This window comes from Anticarsia gemmatalis, chromosome 17, assembly GCF_050436995.1.
Source record: "Anticarsia gemmatalis isolate Benzon Research Colony breed Stoneville strain chromosome 17, ilAntGemm2 primary, whole genome shotgun sequence".
Taxonomy (NCBI): domain Eukaryota; kingdom Metazoa; phylum Arthropoda; class Insecta; order Lepidoptera; family Erebidae; genus Anticarsia; species Anticarsia gemmatalis.
In genome coordinates, this window is record NC_134761.1 from 7,078,621 (window position 1) to 7,095,902 (window position 17,282).

The following is a 17,282-nucleotide window of genomic DNA, read 5'->3' on the forward strand; positions in this document are numbered from 1 at the left end:
TTACATAGGGGTACCTGCTAACAAGAATAGTATAAAAGTGGTCCCGGGCTAGAAAAAAGTTGGGAACCCCTGGGTTAAATAAATAAAAGGAAAATTTACCTACTTCGGAAAAACTAAGGTGATGATTTTATAGAAAAAACGTGACTTAATTTCTCAATCCAAAGACATTTCTTTTTACTTCCAATATTTATAGGTACATCAATTTAAAAAATCAAGAAAAGCTTTATCTGATGGAATACCTACGTGAGTGTAATTCATATGTTTATATTAAAGTTTATCCCCATTATTTTGTAGGTATCCTCTTGATATTCATTGAAAATTAAGTAAGTATACAAGTGCCTTTTACTTACCTATTTATGTTTTTTGCTGTAATGCAGGAAGATCACATTTTATTTTACCTACTTATTATGATATTCAAACTTAATAGTAGGTTCTCAAATTAAATAATCGCCATTTTCTTATCTCGTTTTAATTTGAGAATAGATGAGAACACCATTGCCCTCATACAAGGTGCCTACTAACAACACAAGTCGTAATAGCAAATAGCAATCCAGTTAGATCCTTGTTTAATTGAAGTCGTCGCGATAAGCGAGGCTTAGACGCACCAATCCTCAGTAAAGATTACTCGGCCCGGCTTACGATAACAAGCAAATCCATGCCCCGAGGAAATAAAATAATTGAAGCAACAAAATCTCTCAAACCTAAATCTGTAACTACAAAAAGCTGCGAATCGAAATCAAATAGTTTTAGGTATCTACAGTACCTATAGGTAGGTAGGTACCTACCTACTATCGATTTAGATATTCTTACTAGCTAGGTAATTGAATTTGTTTTTCATTTTTTATTGCTAATTCTGCATTATTTGAATAGGTAATAGAACTTTCTGGAGCACGTGCTAGATTTTTGTATAGATACATATTTTTAATCCCCTTCGTCTCTGTTAAAAAAACTTAAACCAAACACCTATAAAATTTATAACTCAAAAAATTGCTGGCCTTTTATTAACATTTTACCTCCGGCTCCTACTTAGATGTTTGCTTCGACCGAGTGGTTTAATTTGTTGGAAACCACCTTCTCGGCATAAATATATACAAACACCCTGCCATATTTCATTACAAATAATATTTTTTTAATAAAATTCAATATTGAGAAAGTAAAGATAATGTAGCGCACGCAAATAGTTTAGATTAATGCTCTAGCGACATCTATACTATATGGAAACAGCTGATGTGCATGGAGATTAACACAAAACTACTAATAGATGGCGTTTAAATATTTTTAATTTTCAAAGTATGTGCTAGATGGCGTTAGTTGAGTTGTTGAGCTTTAAGAACATTTCATGTTATTCAATAAGTTTTCGGGAAGGAATATAAAAAAGGCCTTGCAAAATTGACTTTTCTAAATTGGTTTTTTGATCGCAGTTTTGCCATTGTCGGTGTCGAAAATTGTTCTTGTTTACTTATTTATTATCTGTGTTAATTTTTAATTGTCTATGGAGCATCAAAATGGCCGTCTGTAGTGATGTCCGATCGGAGTACTAATGTTCTTTGTTTACGTTAAAAACATATTAATAGTTTCGAATTTCTGACTCTAATGTGACAAAATAAAATGTTTATAGGTATTAAAACTTTGGACAATAGTTTGGGTTCATATAAGTGTGTGATTTGACAGAAAACGTGTGGTACCAGTCTCACCTTGTAAAGAGAAAATGGGGAACTGCTTTAGTAGTACAGGGGAAAAGGATTCTAAAAGTAAAAATGAAAGGGCTACTGAAGAGGACTCTAGGCCATTTCAGACACCCGTGCCAACGCCTCCTCCCGATCCAATTAGATCTACAGTACCTCAGGGTACAGATACCAGCGAGGTCCCTCCCACCCGAATATTTGTAGCTCTTTACGATTACGATGCCCGAACGGATGAGGACCTTAGTTTTAGAAAAGGGGAGCACTTAGAAATATTAAACGACACACAAGGTGACTGGTGGTTAGCTAGAAGCAAGAAGACTAAACAAGAAGGCTACATTCCATCGAATTATGTCGCCCGCCTGCAATCTATAGAGGCCGAACCGTGAGTAATCATATGTGTTTTTTATGCAATCATTTCAATAGTGAGCGGTTCCTGCGCGATTTCTTTTCCTTTACGTGCATGAACCAGTCATACATGTTACAAACTTATGCATGTATGTGTGTAGTCATCAGCAATAGTCATAAATAAGCTATGTTCTTACTTATTTATGTTATAAATGTGAATTTCCTTCTCTTAAGTAGTTGCTAGTCAACAAATGATAGAAAAAATACCCCAGACTGATATATTTTTCCTGACATCCTTGTATGAGCAATTTTATGGCATGTTATCACATTTTTATTTTGTTTGTATACATTTGATCAGTATTTTACTGTGACCTCTTTTACCTCATACCAACAACTATTGATTTTGTTACTGGTCATATGCACTGCAGTAAGTAGTGTGATAGTAATTGACCCAGATGCATTAAATACATATTCATTTAACTTCAATAGCAGCTACTAACTGCAGTATTAAACATAGTGTGACATGAAGGAGACAATGTTTCATCAGAATGTAAAGTGAAAGCAATACTGGAATGCTCGCATTATCACAACCACTTACACTGTTAATAGACTGTGAACATGACATAGAAAGGTTATTGTTTAAGCTAAAAATCACACTTCTTTGCTTCTATGTGTGCTTCGTATTCAATTTTATGGTATTCCCTATTACTATGGTAATTTACTGTACTGTGTGAGCATTTGTTCAGGGCTAAAAATAGAGCATTGCTACACATACTACACAAAATAAACCTACAGTGGATGTTGACTGATGATAAAAGGCTGCCAGTTTAAATACCTAACAATAGTGTTGTATACATACATTGTTAGTATAAGTTTATTTACAAATGAACAGTAAGAATATAGCTAGCTAGCTAGGTATGTAGGTAAAATTAGAAATCTAGTTTTCTGTTATTATCATGGAATTTCCGAAACAACTTCCTATGCAGCTTTTACTTTTGTCTGTAAAAACCCATACATTACATCAGTTTTTATAATATAATAATGTGGTATAGACTTAAACATCCGCTGTACTTAAAATTAAGTGTTTTTTAGAATAAGTAAGATTAAAAGGGTAGTAGATATATAACTACAATACAACAGAACAGTACAATTCAAGTTGTATTGTCTTTTGAATATATTCATAAAAAAACTGTTATTGTGTTTGTACTAACACCCCATTTGAATAAAACATGTTGGTATAGGTATTATGAGATTGATGGACAAAATATTAAATCAATGATCCTACCTAATTCTTTATGCTATTTCTAGCCAAGTTAAATGTAATTGTGCCTAGCTAATGGTGTAACCAGAAGTAATTAAATCAGTTAGTGTGACAAAACTCTTGGCAACTAGTGGGGTCCTTATTGTGAAATGGTTTTAATAAAGGTAAATACCTGTCCCCATTTAGGTACCTGTCATTACATGATTACATTTTAATTGTCTTGCATATGTGGAATGCAGTTTCCATATGCATTTTTTGTGATCATTGTAGTGTTCACGTCCACCATGAATAAATAAATATTTCCCTCCCTAAATCTTTTTACTATGATTATATTCTTACCATATCAGTCTCATTACAACTAAGACTTAGGTACCTAGGTAAGTACTTAGTCTATATACTTATCACACTTTTATACTGATTCCATATGTTATATTTTCTCTAAGATGGTATTTCATGAAACAATTACGTAGGGTAATGTTACCTTTAACTTCCATAGTTTAAATTGTTGCTCTAGGGTGGTATAGTATAGAGTTATAGACAAACTCCTATATAAATAATCTTATCAACTTAGATTAATTCAAATGAACATTGCTAATAGTATTATTCAGGTGTATCTTACCTAGTCTCACTATGTTATTACTATTTTTCAGTGCCATTTAGCTTCTACTAAATAAATAATAAGTTAACTAAAGTTCCTACAGCTTGCTAAAATATTAATTTCACAGCTATTTTTAGTAAGGCTTTTCTACCCTTATGCATACTCATTCTGTTAATCAATAATAGAATATAGGTCAGGTGGTCAAAGGTTCAGAGGCCTTTCTTTTTTAAAGTTCTTTATATAGCATGTGTTTTCATGTGCGAATAAACTGAGGTGGCACAAATTATAAAATTGTAATAATGTAGCCTAGCTAGCATATACCTACTCAGGTGTAACACTCAAGTCATGTCAAAGGATTTAAAAAGCGCTTAGCTATTTCGTAGTTATAACTTAACTCCACTTAATTGAATTATGTATCTAAATTATTTAGCTAGGTAGATATATACCAAAAATTTGTCTGAAAAATAACGAACTTCACATAGCAGGCCGGAAGGTTTTTATTGAGACCAATAACGTAGGCCGTGATAATGCCCGCATCTTGTTTGTTTCCATTCCATATTATTATATTTTTTAAACATTACTTCACCTTACTTGTTTTATTGTGGATTGTCGTAAGAGGCATACAATCGATTGTTTAGTTATTATTTATCCCACTCTTATTGTTGATGCCGGTTTGTTTGATAATATACCAAACCATTTTTCATTATTTCGGCATTTCCGTTTTTCGTAATTCTCCTCCAGTCTTTAAAACAGTTGTCTCGTGAATATAAGTCTTTTAGTGAAAGCCTGGATACACAGTTCTGTATTAAAAATGTAAGATATTTTTTATTATATAAATATAGAGTAACGAATTCACTCCTTTCTTTGTTTAGGTAGGTAATAACGTCTTAATGATAGAAAGAAGATAAGCAATGACTATAATTTTACCTTTTCTGTAAATCGAGTAGTGCTATTTTTGAAGTATACATCTTAATTTATACGGACAGCCGCTAGATGGCGTTAACTCTATCAATTCCCAGAATGGAGAATGTTACTAGGTATGCCAAATCGCTTGAAATTTTGACTCAGTGAAGCCTGTACATGTACATGAAAACTAGTTTTTGTTTTAGTCAAAAATACCAAGTAGTTTTGATTTTACAAGCATTCAAAGTTTCAAAAAATATCGAGTCCCGCTAACAGCGTGACGTCATAGTACACCATGCCGCGCGGGCCGCGTTCCGCTTAATATCAAGTCTACAGCCGTAGATGTAATAGCTAATGCAGTATTTTGTTGTGTTTTCGTCTGCTTATTACATTTAAAGTGTAATAATAGTAACTATTATTAAAAAAGACTATGTGAGCCAGACTTAGCGTAATGTACAATGACGTCACACCGACTCGCGCGGTTACAACTTGTTTTACTTATAAAAAGGAAAATAATTGACGTATCAAACTAATTCTTTCACTAGTATTTTTTATTTTTAACAGAGAATATGGAGAGCTAATAACCCAAATTTGTTAACATTCTCCATTCTGAAGTATCAATCTATGGCTCGATAAATAAGAAACGGTAAAGGAAATCCTTTGCCCTAAGGTGGAATAAATCAATAGCAAACTACCTCTTAATCTACAGTCACTTATTTAGGTTATTCAAGAAAAAACAACCTGTTTTGATCAATTATGAATATAATCTATTAGGTAGGTACCTACATTGTTTAAATACAATCAATCTTTCTTAATGATTTTAACGTGAGTCAAATGTTCAACTATCACTGCATGATATGGTAGGATGTAGTAAACTCATAATAATAAGTAGGTCATTACAAAACTAGTAAATGAGTATCATTAACAAAAATTACTGTATTAATTATACATTTATCTATTTACACACACTTTCTACTAACGTGTTGTGAATGTCCCCTATATTGACCTTAATTAAGCAGATTAGCTTGTTAGAAGTCGTAGTTTTGAGTATAATTTTCTTGAATACAGCTTGTCCAAACGCAAACTATTAGGGAAATTGAGGCATTTATTTCAATTGTGAAGGTAATATCTGTATATTAAATCAAGGTAGAGAAAATAAAGAAAAAGTAGGGTAGCCCCTTATCTATCATAATGTCATTAAAGTTGTCAGTGCAGCTTTTAAGAAAGAGAGCTAATATCTCCGGTTACGGAACTAGATTTTCACTGACCAGAGTGTACAGATTATTTCGGAAACCATCCAATGCTAATACTTAATGCGAAAATGTGCTTTGTGAGTTATCATTAAACAGTGTAATACAATTGCCTAATAAGATACATAAACATTAATAACCAAATTCTAAAAATGCACTTGAGAATTTTTGAATAAATATTACAAATCTGCGATTTCCTTAGATGCGTCTGTGAGGTACGGAAAACACGAAAATATCCGGTATTTGCACCAAGATACTTTACGTCATCGAATGATTTATTATTTGACTGCAGTCAATAATCCAAATGTTCTTGGAATTACGCGTCGAGGCGTTTTAGGATTTATCCTAGCTGGTCTAGCTTCAAATTTTTTAATAACAATGACGGTTTAGATCCGTAATATTCCAATTACTGGTTCAGTTTCATTCACGATATGTCTATATTGTCATTCATAATTTGGTCTATTTCCAAAATAAAGTAGCTGTATCAAATAGGCAACTCTCAGCTTCATACCCGCAGATCACAGGTGTTCAAAATTATGTATACCTCCGCTACTAGCGATTCTTGCTTGCAAGGCTCTAAACTAAGTGGTTGGACGACACTGCTAGAAACTCACGGTACTATCGTGTCACATTCATATCGACTGTTCAAGCTAAGAAACCCCACGGTCAGTTTCGCAAAACTTGTAACTTGAGCTCCTCCAGCAGTTTGCGTCTGCTAATCGCGAGGTCTTGGGTTCGATTCCAAGGTAAGATAACTTGCTTTCGGGCTTTTCTAAATTATAATAGAATATTCCCATTAGTAAGAGTTGGTAATAAGCTCAGTAAATGTCAATAGGCGAGTACATAATAGAGAAATGTTAGGATATTTCATGCGCCTTTGCGTAAGCCTTGAGTATTTGTATAACAGGCGTGATATTATAAATAAACAATGTAAAAGGTAGTAAACCGTAACTTCCATTAATAAATATTTACGATGTTAAATGAACATTGTGATTGGTTAAAAATAACAATCTAGAATTTCCATTTGCGTCTGATATCGTGTAATAATGGTCACGTCTCAATGAACAGTTTCGCAGAACTGTATTCTGATTAACTTGAAAAAGTTATGAAGAATTTAAGTTGCCATAACTGTGCATTATATCAATAATGACTCATTTCGTATAAGGTAAGAATTTGACTAAATATAGAAAACCAGATTATGCCTGCGGCTTCGTCCGTGTGAAATTAATTTCTGTAAAAAATATCTCATGTCTTACTTTCTGTATACTATACCAAACATTTTTTCCGTTCAGTAGGTTTGGCATGATTGAATAACATTCGGAGAGATCAAAAATATACGTTCATTTGTTTTGAACTTCATTGCTACTAGGTACTTTTAAAAAACGTAGTATGTAGTCCTATTAACTCTACTAATAAACAAAATAAGACACCAGAAGACGGGAGTCCATCAAGCATGAAATTTTGGTAACAATTTTTTTTCACTACTTATCCACTATTTTTTCTAGCTTCAGTTAAACGACCCAACTTGGGTGAATGACTTGCGTTGCATAAACGATAAACACCCATAGCACTGAATAAATAAGTACGCATAGACTCATGAATTTAGACTGAAGAAATTTTAGGTAAAACCATTTATCGTCATTACTGTTCATGCATATACCACTAGAACTGATATCAGATGATTTATATTAATTAGTTCGAACTTATTTTTTCCATAAAAAAGTTTAACAATTATTACAACAGCTATGGTCTTATTTGTATATCAGTTAGTTATGTTTGGGGTCAGCTCACAAGAACAATTTAAACAGAAGAAGCAAACGTAAATATTATTGGAAATTAGTAGGTTAATTTAAAATCTAAATCCGTGAATGAAATGGTTATGTAACCTTTGTATTTTATACTAATACATATCTTTAATCTTTAATACACAGTAAATGTGATAATTATTAGATTCTGTTAACAGCGATAGTGCCTGTGCCATAGAGATGAGTCGTTAGTTAACGCGCTTTCTCGCCCCGCCTAAACATTTGCACTTCGTTTAGATTAGAACGCTATTACAATAATAATTACAAGTGTTTACCACGCTACAAACTATTGCATAATGCTGTGGACTCGCCGTTGTACTAGAAAATTTGCAAGCGAAAGTAGGCACCTCATTGACGTACCACACTGTGACAGATCATACTTATTTTACAAACCCGTTATGATTAATCGGTGCTCACGTAAAATATTTTTGTTTTTATCTTTTCCGTCACGTCAGAATATATGAGATTCATTTGTCATTATTTATAACATTTTAATCTCCTCTAATTCATGATAGAAATCTTTAGCGCCATTGATCGTTATTACTTATTTGATATCATATTGATCATTTTATGCTTATATAAAATGAGATTTATTATATCGTAAAACAAATATGGACCTACTTTTTGACTGCATGTTTGATTTTATGAAAAGTGTTGCATTGCAAATGACAATCTACTTAAAACCTAATGGTATTAAGTTAGTTATATTCGCATGTATACATATTACTTAATAATAAGCAGTATGCTTTTGTTATAAATTACGCAATTATTTATTTTGGATAGATCATTATTATACATAGGTACATAACTTCAAGCCTGATATACCTACACTCACGTTTCACCATTATAATGTTAGTTGCCATGTAATAGGGGGCGAGCCTATTGCTCATATGTCGGGACTTGAATTGATAAATAGTATAGTAGGACGTTGAATAAAAATGTAATTCGTGTAAGCACAGGCTTTTTATGAGATAGACCGCATGATTGATATTGACATCATAGAGCATCGTGTCGTATTGACAGTTGTTTGTTTGCTGCTCCATCCGATACTGGATACAGAGCTACTGGCTCGTGAAGGACAAACATCAATCATTGTTGAGCATGCTATTATAGTCTAGTTGACAGATTTGCTTTCATGAACCAGCTTGTGATTATGACATTAAAAATGTGCAAAATTATAAATACAGTGCATAGTTGCAATCAGGCCCGCTGTATAAAAACATTACTTCTAAGATATTTTCCTCACGTCAATGTACATTACGCAAACCATCTATTCATTCAGAGAAACCGACGTCAGTGTGTGTCTAGGAATTAGTAAGGTCATAGGAACCGGAATTAAATCGGCAGTTAGTTACATTTTATGGTGACTAAAACACACCTTCTGCCTTCGGCGGGCTTTACGACAGTCAAAGTTAAATGCGCGAAAGACGAATGGCCTCGGTAATTAAAACTGCATCGCGTTCCGCACGAGCGGTGCACGCTGGCCGCCCAAACGAGGTCATCTGCAACAAACACCACCAGGACTGTTAATTACCGTTGAATTTTAAGCAGTCCTTGAGTACCCCTGAGACAATATGAGACGCGTTACTTGTTTACACTCAAGTTTGCTGAATCCCAGAAACATACCGAAAATAAACAGTCAGTAGTTAAGCGATCCGAGTAAACGCGGGGGGCTTACTGGGAAATGTTTCCTAGACAAACATGCAAATTGTATGGCAAATATTAAAATGGCGAGGTTCCTCCGCTTTGTATGTGGCTGTCGCACCGCTAACGTGCCGACGACTAATAGCTATTCCCTAGCTGCAGCTTACTTAACGGTAAGCTTGATGACTTGAATAAAACCATTGGAGCCAACAAAACAAACATTTTATCGCTCCTAAGTATTTGAGAATACTACAAGTTTGCAATGCTCAAGTCGACGTTTTCGATACACCTATATTTATTACTTGTGAATATATAAATCTTCGCAAAGCACTAATGTTTGAGGCATAGAGCTCACGGAATAATATATCGAAATAAGTAACGGATATGGTGGAAGATGTGTTTATTCATGGTGCACGCATAGGCTACAGGAAGTTAGCCGGTTCGGTGAATCGAGCAACGTCAACCGACATACGACACTGCGCCAGCGCATTCTGATCGACCATTTTATCAATAAACATTTTACACTTGAACATGCAGTAACTACCATCAACACATTTCTGTGTAAATGATTCGATTTATAAATCCTACAATTCCTAGTTTTACATATATTGCGTACTTAGACCCTCGCGAGATGTATGATGATTGTGGACAGAGTGTCCTCGTAATGCAGTATAAATGTCATGTGGCTGTATATGAAAGGTTTATTACCCGCATTTTATGTTAATTTAATATACGCTTATCGCCTATACTAACTTAATGTTAATACTGAATATTGCAGAATTCTAAATAGCTATGTGAAATAGTATTCGTTCATACAAAATGAAGAGGTACCTATGCAATTATTTTTAAAGCAATTGTAAAACAAGGCTCAGTTTAACTGATACATACATAAATGTTACCGACACAAAGCTGCCAATTAACCTAACCATGAAGATGTGTGAGCCGGGGTGTGCCACTAACACTGGCTTCTAAAAACCCACATTTCCCAGTAAAGATAGTTGGCCGACATCACCGACTTCGGATACAGGATGCGTTTGAGTTCACCGCCCTGCTCCCGTCCCTCATGCCGCTCACACCACGCTGACAACGTTGTAAACCTACACTAGGTGAACATTAATGTATTTTAAATGGATACTTCACTTGGGGCGTGGCCCTACCTCTTAGACGCCTAAATATTTCACTTTGCAGCACTGTGTTGTCAATGTTTTAACTCCAAGCATCTTTCCAATCATGTGTTAGGTATCATGTGATGTCGTCAGTGTATTACATCATATATTATTGTACCTAGTGATCGAATAATTTTTAGAAAAGTTACCTTCACCGGCAACTAACAGTACTCGAAATTAGCTAATTCCTCATCAAGCTTAGCTATCATCATTGAATGAAATACAACACAAACAAGTTGAAAAGGTCATTGACTTTGTTGCGTAAGAAACACGCGAGTACCGCTCACGTGCAGGGCGGATCATCCAATGTTTGTGATAAGTGGGGTTCTAGGGCTTTCAAGTTTGATTTAAGAGAGAGCAGTGACTGTGGCCCAGATCATACGCGTAATTAAGGTCGGTGCAAGTGCAGACGACATGTCGCGTGTATGTACAGTGCCCCTCATTCACACGTTGTACTAGACACACACCGATTTAAATAATGAAGATAGCCGTAGCGTAGCTAAAGTAAATATCATGATTCAATTGACTCGTTTATGATAAAATTTACACTTGGTCGATTAATCTAATGATTAATTGAAATGCAATTTACACGCATTTAAAATGTTAGGTTGGTAAGCTGGTTGTAACGAATGGGTGATCAGTCCTGTCGCCGTAGTAATGATAGCTTCCCTAATGGTACTTGCTGGGGAAAATTCACATCGCACGCGCAGACTGACGATTAACCGCTGCTGGCGCCAGTGATGTATTAGTCCACGTCACGGATATACTTTACTGCGGTAAAGTATTAGTGTCAACCACCTACTAAATGTTATTTACCTTCTGTGTGCGTATACTATTAACTTTTATCTAACGATCATCGCAACATTTTAACCCCTCTCGTGCCATCGAACTTCTTTTTTTAATTGACATCGGCATTGCACTTAGCATTTAATTTCACAGGATACGACGTAGATTTAAAGCCGACGATTCGAACGCTCTTTACACACCCGAAGTAAACTAACTCTCAACAAGAGCCTTCAAGTTTATCTCGAGGGGTTATCAGAATCACTTAGCCCTTGCCTAATACATTGCTATTAATCCTTTAAAACGGGATTACATGCGGGCGCAGTATAAGAAATTGTGGAAAAATAGGTAGTATTACTAATAGTATAAATGAATCATACACAACTTTGTTGTGATATGAAAAATAATTGTCTTTACTTTCTCATACGATCCCAGTGGCGCCGATGTCTGCAAAGCCTACGATTATTTTTAGATTAGAAATGGCTCAACCGCTTTACGTAATTGCACTAGTCGCATGCGCAGCTAGTTCCAGAGTGTTTGCTGCTAAATATAGTCACAGAGGTGGTGTGCAATTACACCTTATTATCGCATGTTTCCACTGGAAGCCAGGCAGCGTCTTGTCTGCCACACTTATTACTTACATGTTGCAGTTTCTTTAGAAAGTGTCCAGATATGACGAAATTGAAATGACCATGTTAGTCACATTACAGAATGCTCGCAGAACAGTTTCCCTTGCATTTGAGTACTGCGTAATGTCTTGTGCGTGCCAAAAGTACCTCCTCCCCATAGTGCTTCAACGCTCTACAACGTAAATTACTGCAAATTAGGACAAAACACCGTTTTAAATACACGGTGCCAACTATAGGTTCCTAGTACTTTTGCAATGCAACTTGCGTGCTTATGCTTAGTTAATATTTCTTGGAATACATACTTCAATTTGCTTATTATTATAATGAAGACACATTTTACAAGCACTGTTGACAGAATGATGAATGATAAGATAGCAAATGCTACTCTATTGTGCAATTATTCATAAAAATCTAGAAGAGTTGCGTTTTATTTCATTTATTTGTCACCCTAAATAAATGGGCTCAGTATAACTACTTTATTTCAAAGAACAGTCTTTATAATACTAACTAGTGTGCGCATCCACATGCGTTTAATTTTTTATCTCATAAATCAGCCGCTTAAGAGTTAGAGCCGCTTAGTGATAAATGTGGTATATGTCTTCAACTATTTCCGTACATAATAACATTAAAATCGATTCAGCAGCGTGAAAGTGCGAAGTACAGCCAAATATTAGCATTAATTGTTTAACGCATTTGGATACAAATAGGTAAATAACATGTCAGGTTGTCGCCAATGTACTAGACACTGGCTTTTTGTTTCATAAAAAAAAACATCATAGAGAGATCGAATTAAACGGATGAGACACAAAATACGGTACGGGCCCATCGGAAGTCTTGGTCGATTCTGTATCTATAGAACTACGGCAAGACCGTGAAAACAACTTGACATACATTCCATCTGGTACAGAGTGCCTGCAAGTGATGGCACTTTCAATTATCACTGCACTGAGGTACTCGCCCACACACTATTATTGATCATTTTCGATGCAGTGTTCTGGTCATGTTATTTACCAGTACTTTCTCTTATTCCCAGATTTTTTTCTTCGATCATATCTAGCAATCTCGAATGCGCCTGTCATTCAATATTTTCTCTGTCTCCTAATACATCGCGATGTCGCCTTTGCTAATCTTAATTACTAATATAAATCAAATAGAGTGTGACGTTGCATTACAAATGAATATTTAAATGAACTTGAGTCGGTAATTCGATTTTAGTTGATGAAACGTGTCAAAAAAATATCCCGCCAATTAGCGTGCGTGGTACGCGCGCGTCATGCAGATCGGATCCTGGTAGTACCAGGTGTCTCGGTGAGATGTGATGTAAAAGGCTTTCAGTGAATCGTTGGCGTCGTAAATTTCCGTTGACCCAGATATGATGTGATTAGAAACGTATGTACGTCGCCGTACAGCGAAAATGATATTTTTTGCTAGTGCCAATTTATCGGTAATGGAGCGTCGTGCACACGAGATGCTATGCGACATCCGCAAGTGAGAGTTCTACGACTTGTCACCGAAACTGGTATGTGTACCGCGGAGCACTCTAGCGCGAATGTAATTATTATTGCCTAGAGAGTATTGATATGTCCGGTATGGCATGTCAGCAAAAGTGTAAGTGAGGTCGTTCATTAAACCCTCTCAAACAAACATAATAATTATTATAGTAATGCTCACGTGAGCTGGCTATATTGTGAATCATAGCAAATATTATTTTAGTTTTCAATCAATATAATACACTTCTCCTGGACTGGCTCCTGAGTCTCCTTATTATTCTGCACCTTTATGTACAACAAAAAAAAAATTAAGACTGCATGGCAATAAACTGATGACACTTCGAACAGAAACGGTGTTCTTAAGAATATGATTCTTCTAACTTCATTTGCGATGATTAGGGTGAAATTTCATAAAAATAATAATTAACTGGTAGTCTGTCGATAATAATACACTATGCTTAACATTTCATAGAGCCGAAATAAAGTCTAGATCTAGAACCTTTGTATATTTGTTAGATAATAATCGGTCTACTGTAATTTAGTAATATAAACACGTTATCTTAAAATTATAAGTACCGTAACACAGATTATTCGTTATAAAACTTAAGAATAGTGCGTGCGTACCGTATTTTAACGTTTAGCTAAATGGTGTTTAATATTTTCGTATTGTATTTAATTCCGTGGCATGGCAGACGGAACGGGGGCGGGTCCACAGCCGAGGAAACTGCCTCACACTGTGCTAGGTCGTTCATCGACCCGCCGCGCCGCCGCGCACCGACCGCAGATGCGATTGTTTATACACCACCATTATCTAAACACTGTTTTGCTACTCACTTCGTGACATTCCTTTGTAATCATTTTGAAATGTGGGTTAAGGCTCTTTCAAGAGATCGCGAGACTTACTTTTCACTTTACTATTGTCCTTTATGTCAGAACAAAGATGCACAAAGACTGTCACCTCATCGACATCTCTATATTTGAGAAGAATTCTGAAAGGAACTTAAAATTATTACATAATTTCAGGTGTTCGACCACCTTCTTCACAGTTATTCATAAAGAAAAAATAAAACTTAATTCCTTTTGTAAAGAAAGATTGGATCCCCGACAGGAGGATTGCAAGATTAATGACGCGCGATGAGTGTGCAGTTAGGATTAAAATTATATTTTGAAATATGTTCCGATACAGTTGAAAATTCATTAAGCAATTTAAATATTTATTACGGTAAAGACCCTAACGGATTGTAGTTATTGTGTCGCAGATTACTGGGGCCTCAAATTTTCGTATGAAAAGAATGAAAAAAACCTTCGCTAGGATCCCATTGTTTCATTACTGCTTTTGTAAGAAAATATATGTAATATGTGCTTATTACCTATTATTCCAGAAATCGTAACATTTATTTATCCGTAACTAATAAACACCGTGTGATTTTAGCCATAATGCCCCCGGCGTTGCTGTGGCGTCTTCTGTGGCTTTCGTTTTAATTTTATTTAAGGCACGGCCTTCTCTATTCCCTACTTAATCTTCTAAAGTCATTACTCCGCGATACAGTGTATTTTACGATGTTGCTTTTATTTTTTAGTTTTATTTTAAAGCTTGCAAGGGAGAATGCGGATCGCAGGACATACGCGGGCGCCGGAGAGTCGCGCCGCAAGCAACTTTCTACAGCCGCGTCTAGAACGCTCTTAAACCGTAATCTGCAGATTGACGTAGGTACCTTCAAGATGGTTACGACAAGCAAATTAAATTGCACATTAGCGCAAATAATGTTCGATTATAATTGAAAATCTTCCTCCCCATTCGTTAACTTGTCCATGAATTTCTCCCGATAATAGCAGAAGGTTTAAACGAATCATAAGCGCAGTAAATCGTCGTTATTAATTTTCTATTATAGTCCTATAGGACATAATAAGCTAAGTTTTATGGCTCTCCCATGTCTTACATTTGCATAACTACATTAAATAGCAGATGCGTTTTTCTAACTTGTCGTTAATAATGTTCTCTATGCATTATAAAAATTAATTGAGTAAAAACTCGAGATCCGAGATCAAAACTAGTATGTTTTTATATTAATAAAGTTCACTTATTTTGTGTAACAAAGAGCCAAATAAATAAAGATTTTTATTTACATACTATGACTTAAAGTTTGTCCAAAATATACTGAGTAGCCGTGAAAATTTACCTTGTACATTGTAAATCTGCTTGACGTAGTTCGACCATTATGACATGCTCACGTTATAGTATCTTCGTTGACAAGGTTGGAAAAACATTACAGACATGTAAAGTGTTTATTGAAGGTAGATAACATACAATAATAAACATAAATGAGAGCAGAACATTTGTGAAATCCTAATAATTGGTTACGGACATTTCATTGTTTTTGTGCACGCTTATAAATACACGTTATTTCTTGGCGCATTGGCCTCCTTGCCCTAAGATTCTGCGTGTACGTGTCTGGTGGGTTCGAATCCCATCCAGGATAAATACTTGTGTGATGATGAGCTCAAGTATTTGATCTCTAGTTTTGGTGTTATTTTAACTATATTTATTTATATGTGTATTTAAGAGCAAGTATATAAATAAGTATGGTGTTTATAAGTTGTCTGGTTACAATCAAATAGTTAACGCTCTGATTAGGTCGCAATCCCATGACCGTGTGTGAGATGTCCTTCGATATTTATTCATTATTTATTTCAGTTCGGTTTCACTTAAATGGTATGTGTTAAATATGAGTGAGTTGTACTTTTTGTAGTTATTTTTGATTTTACTAACTAAGAGTTGCGGGTTGTCCATCTGTAAAAATCTGTTAACATTTTTCATAGCTTGTTAAGTTCACCGATACAGCTACAGTGCACAGAGGCAAAACCGGCTGTTTGTATACAATTTTACGATACACAGAGTATGATTATTATTGACTTAGTAGATTAGTACTTACCCATTTTTTTCAGCGTGATTATATTGAATCATATACGACAACGATAGTTGCATCTTGTTTTTAATTCGGGCAGTCATGAGTAGAAAAAAAAAGATAGTTATATGAAACAGCCTATACGTAATAGACGACGTCGGGTTTGTTTGTACCTGCAACGATTACAATGGTATAAATTAGCTATCTATCTAATTAATTAGGCAGGCGTGTGCGTCACTACGCGTGTCCATATATCAGTGCTACAAGTAATGAAACGGTAGCGTTATTACAAGTTTACACGAGGGTACGGTTAATAATTTTTATGATGTCGAGAAAAAATCGCGCGTCGCGAATTGCTCGGGCGGGCGCCATCTGCTGGCGCCACGCCGCGCCGGCGTCGTCGCTGACCGCTTGCTTCCTCGAACTGTGCTACCACTGGCCGCATTATACAATAAGTAACAAATTCGACAGCCTTCACATCAATAAAACGTCTCATCAACACACACTAGCAGAGAAATTAATTATTGTGTCAACTTTGTTTATTGCCCATCGAATATTATATGATAAAACATTTTATAATCAACCAACATATCATTTAAAATAATGTACATAATAATTATGATGTTCTGAGATCTAAAACTTATAGAAAAAGCTTTAATCAATACTTACAAATTAACATATTTATATTTCAGCAGGTATCATAATATGTTTTATGTAGGTGCCTTCCTTTATTAAAAGACACTTCTTATATTAATTTATTCACTAAACTATTTATTAGGGTAGATGGTCACGCCAGGGAATCTAAGTACTTGTGTAA

At 35.2% G+C, this 17,282-nt stretch overlaps 1 protein-coding gene across 1 annotated transcript in view; it reads left to right on the forward strand.

The window, feature by feature from the left end:
- Positions 1–1,499: 1,499 nt before the first annotated feature.
- The window catches only part of Src42A (Tyrosine-protein kinase Src42A), a 45,516-nt gene continuing 29,733 nt past the window's right edge, over positions 1,500–17,282 (forward strand). The window contains exon 1 of the mRNA XM_076125459.1: positions 1,500–2,067. Coding sequence (XP_075981574.1) covers positions 1,709–2,067 — 359 coding nt within the window. The 5' untranslated portion in view covers positions 1,500–1,708. The remainder of the gene's footprint in view (positions 2,068–17,282) is intronic.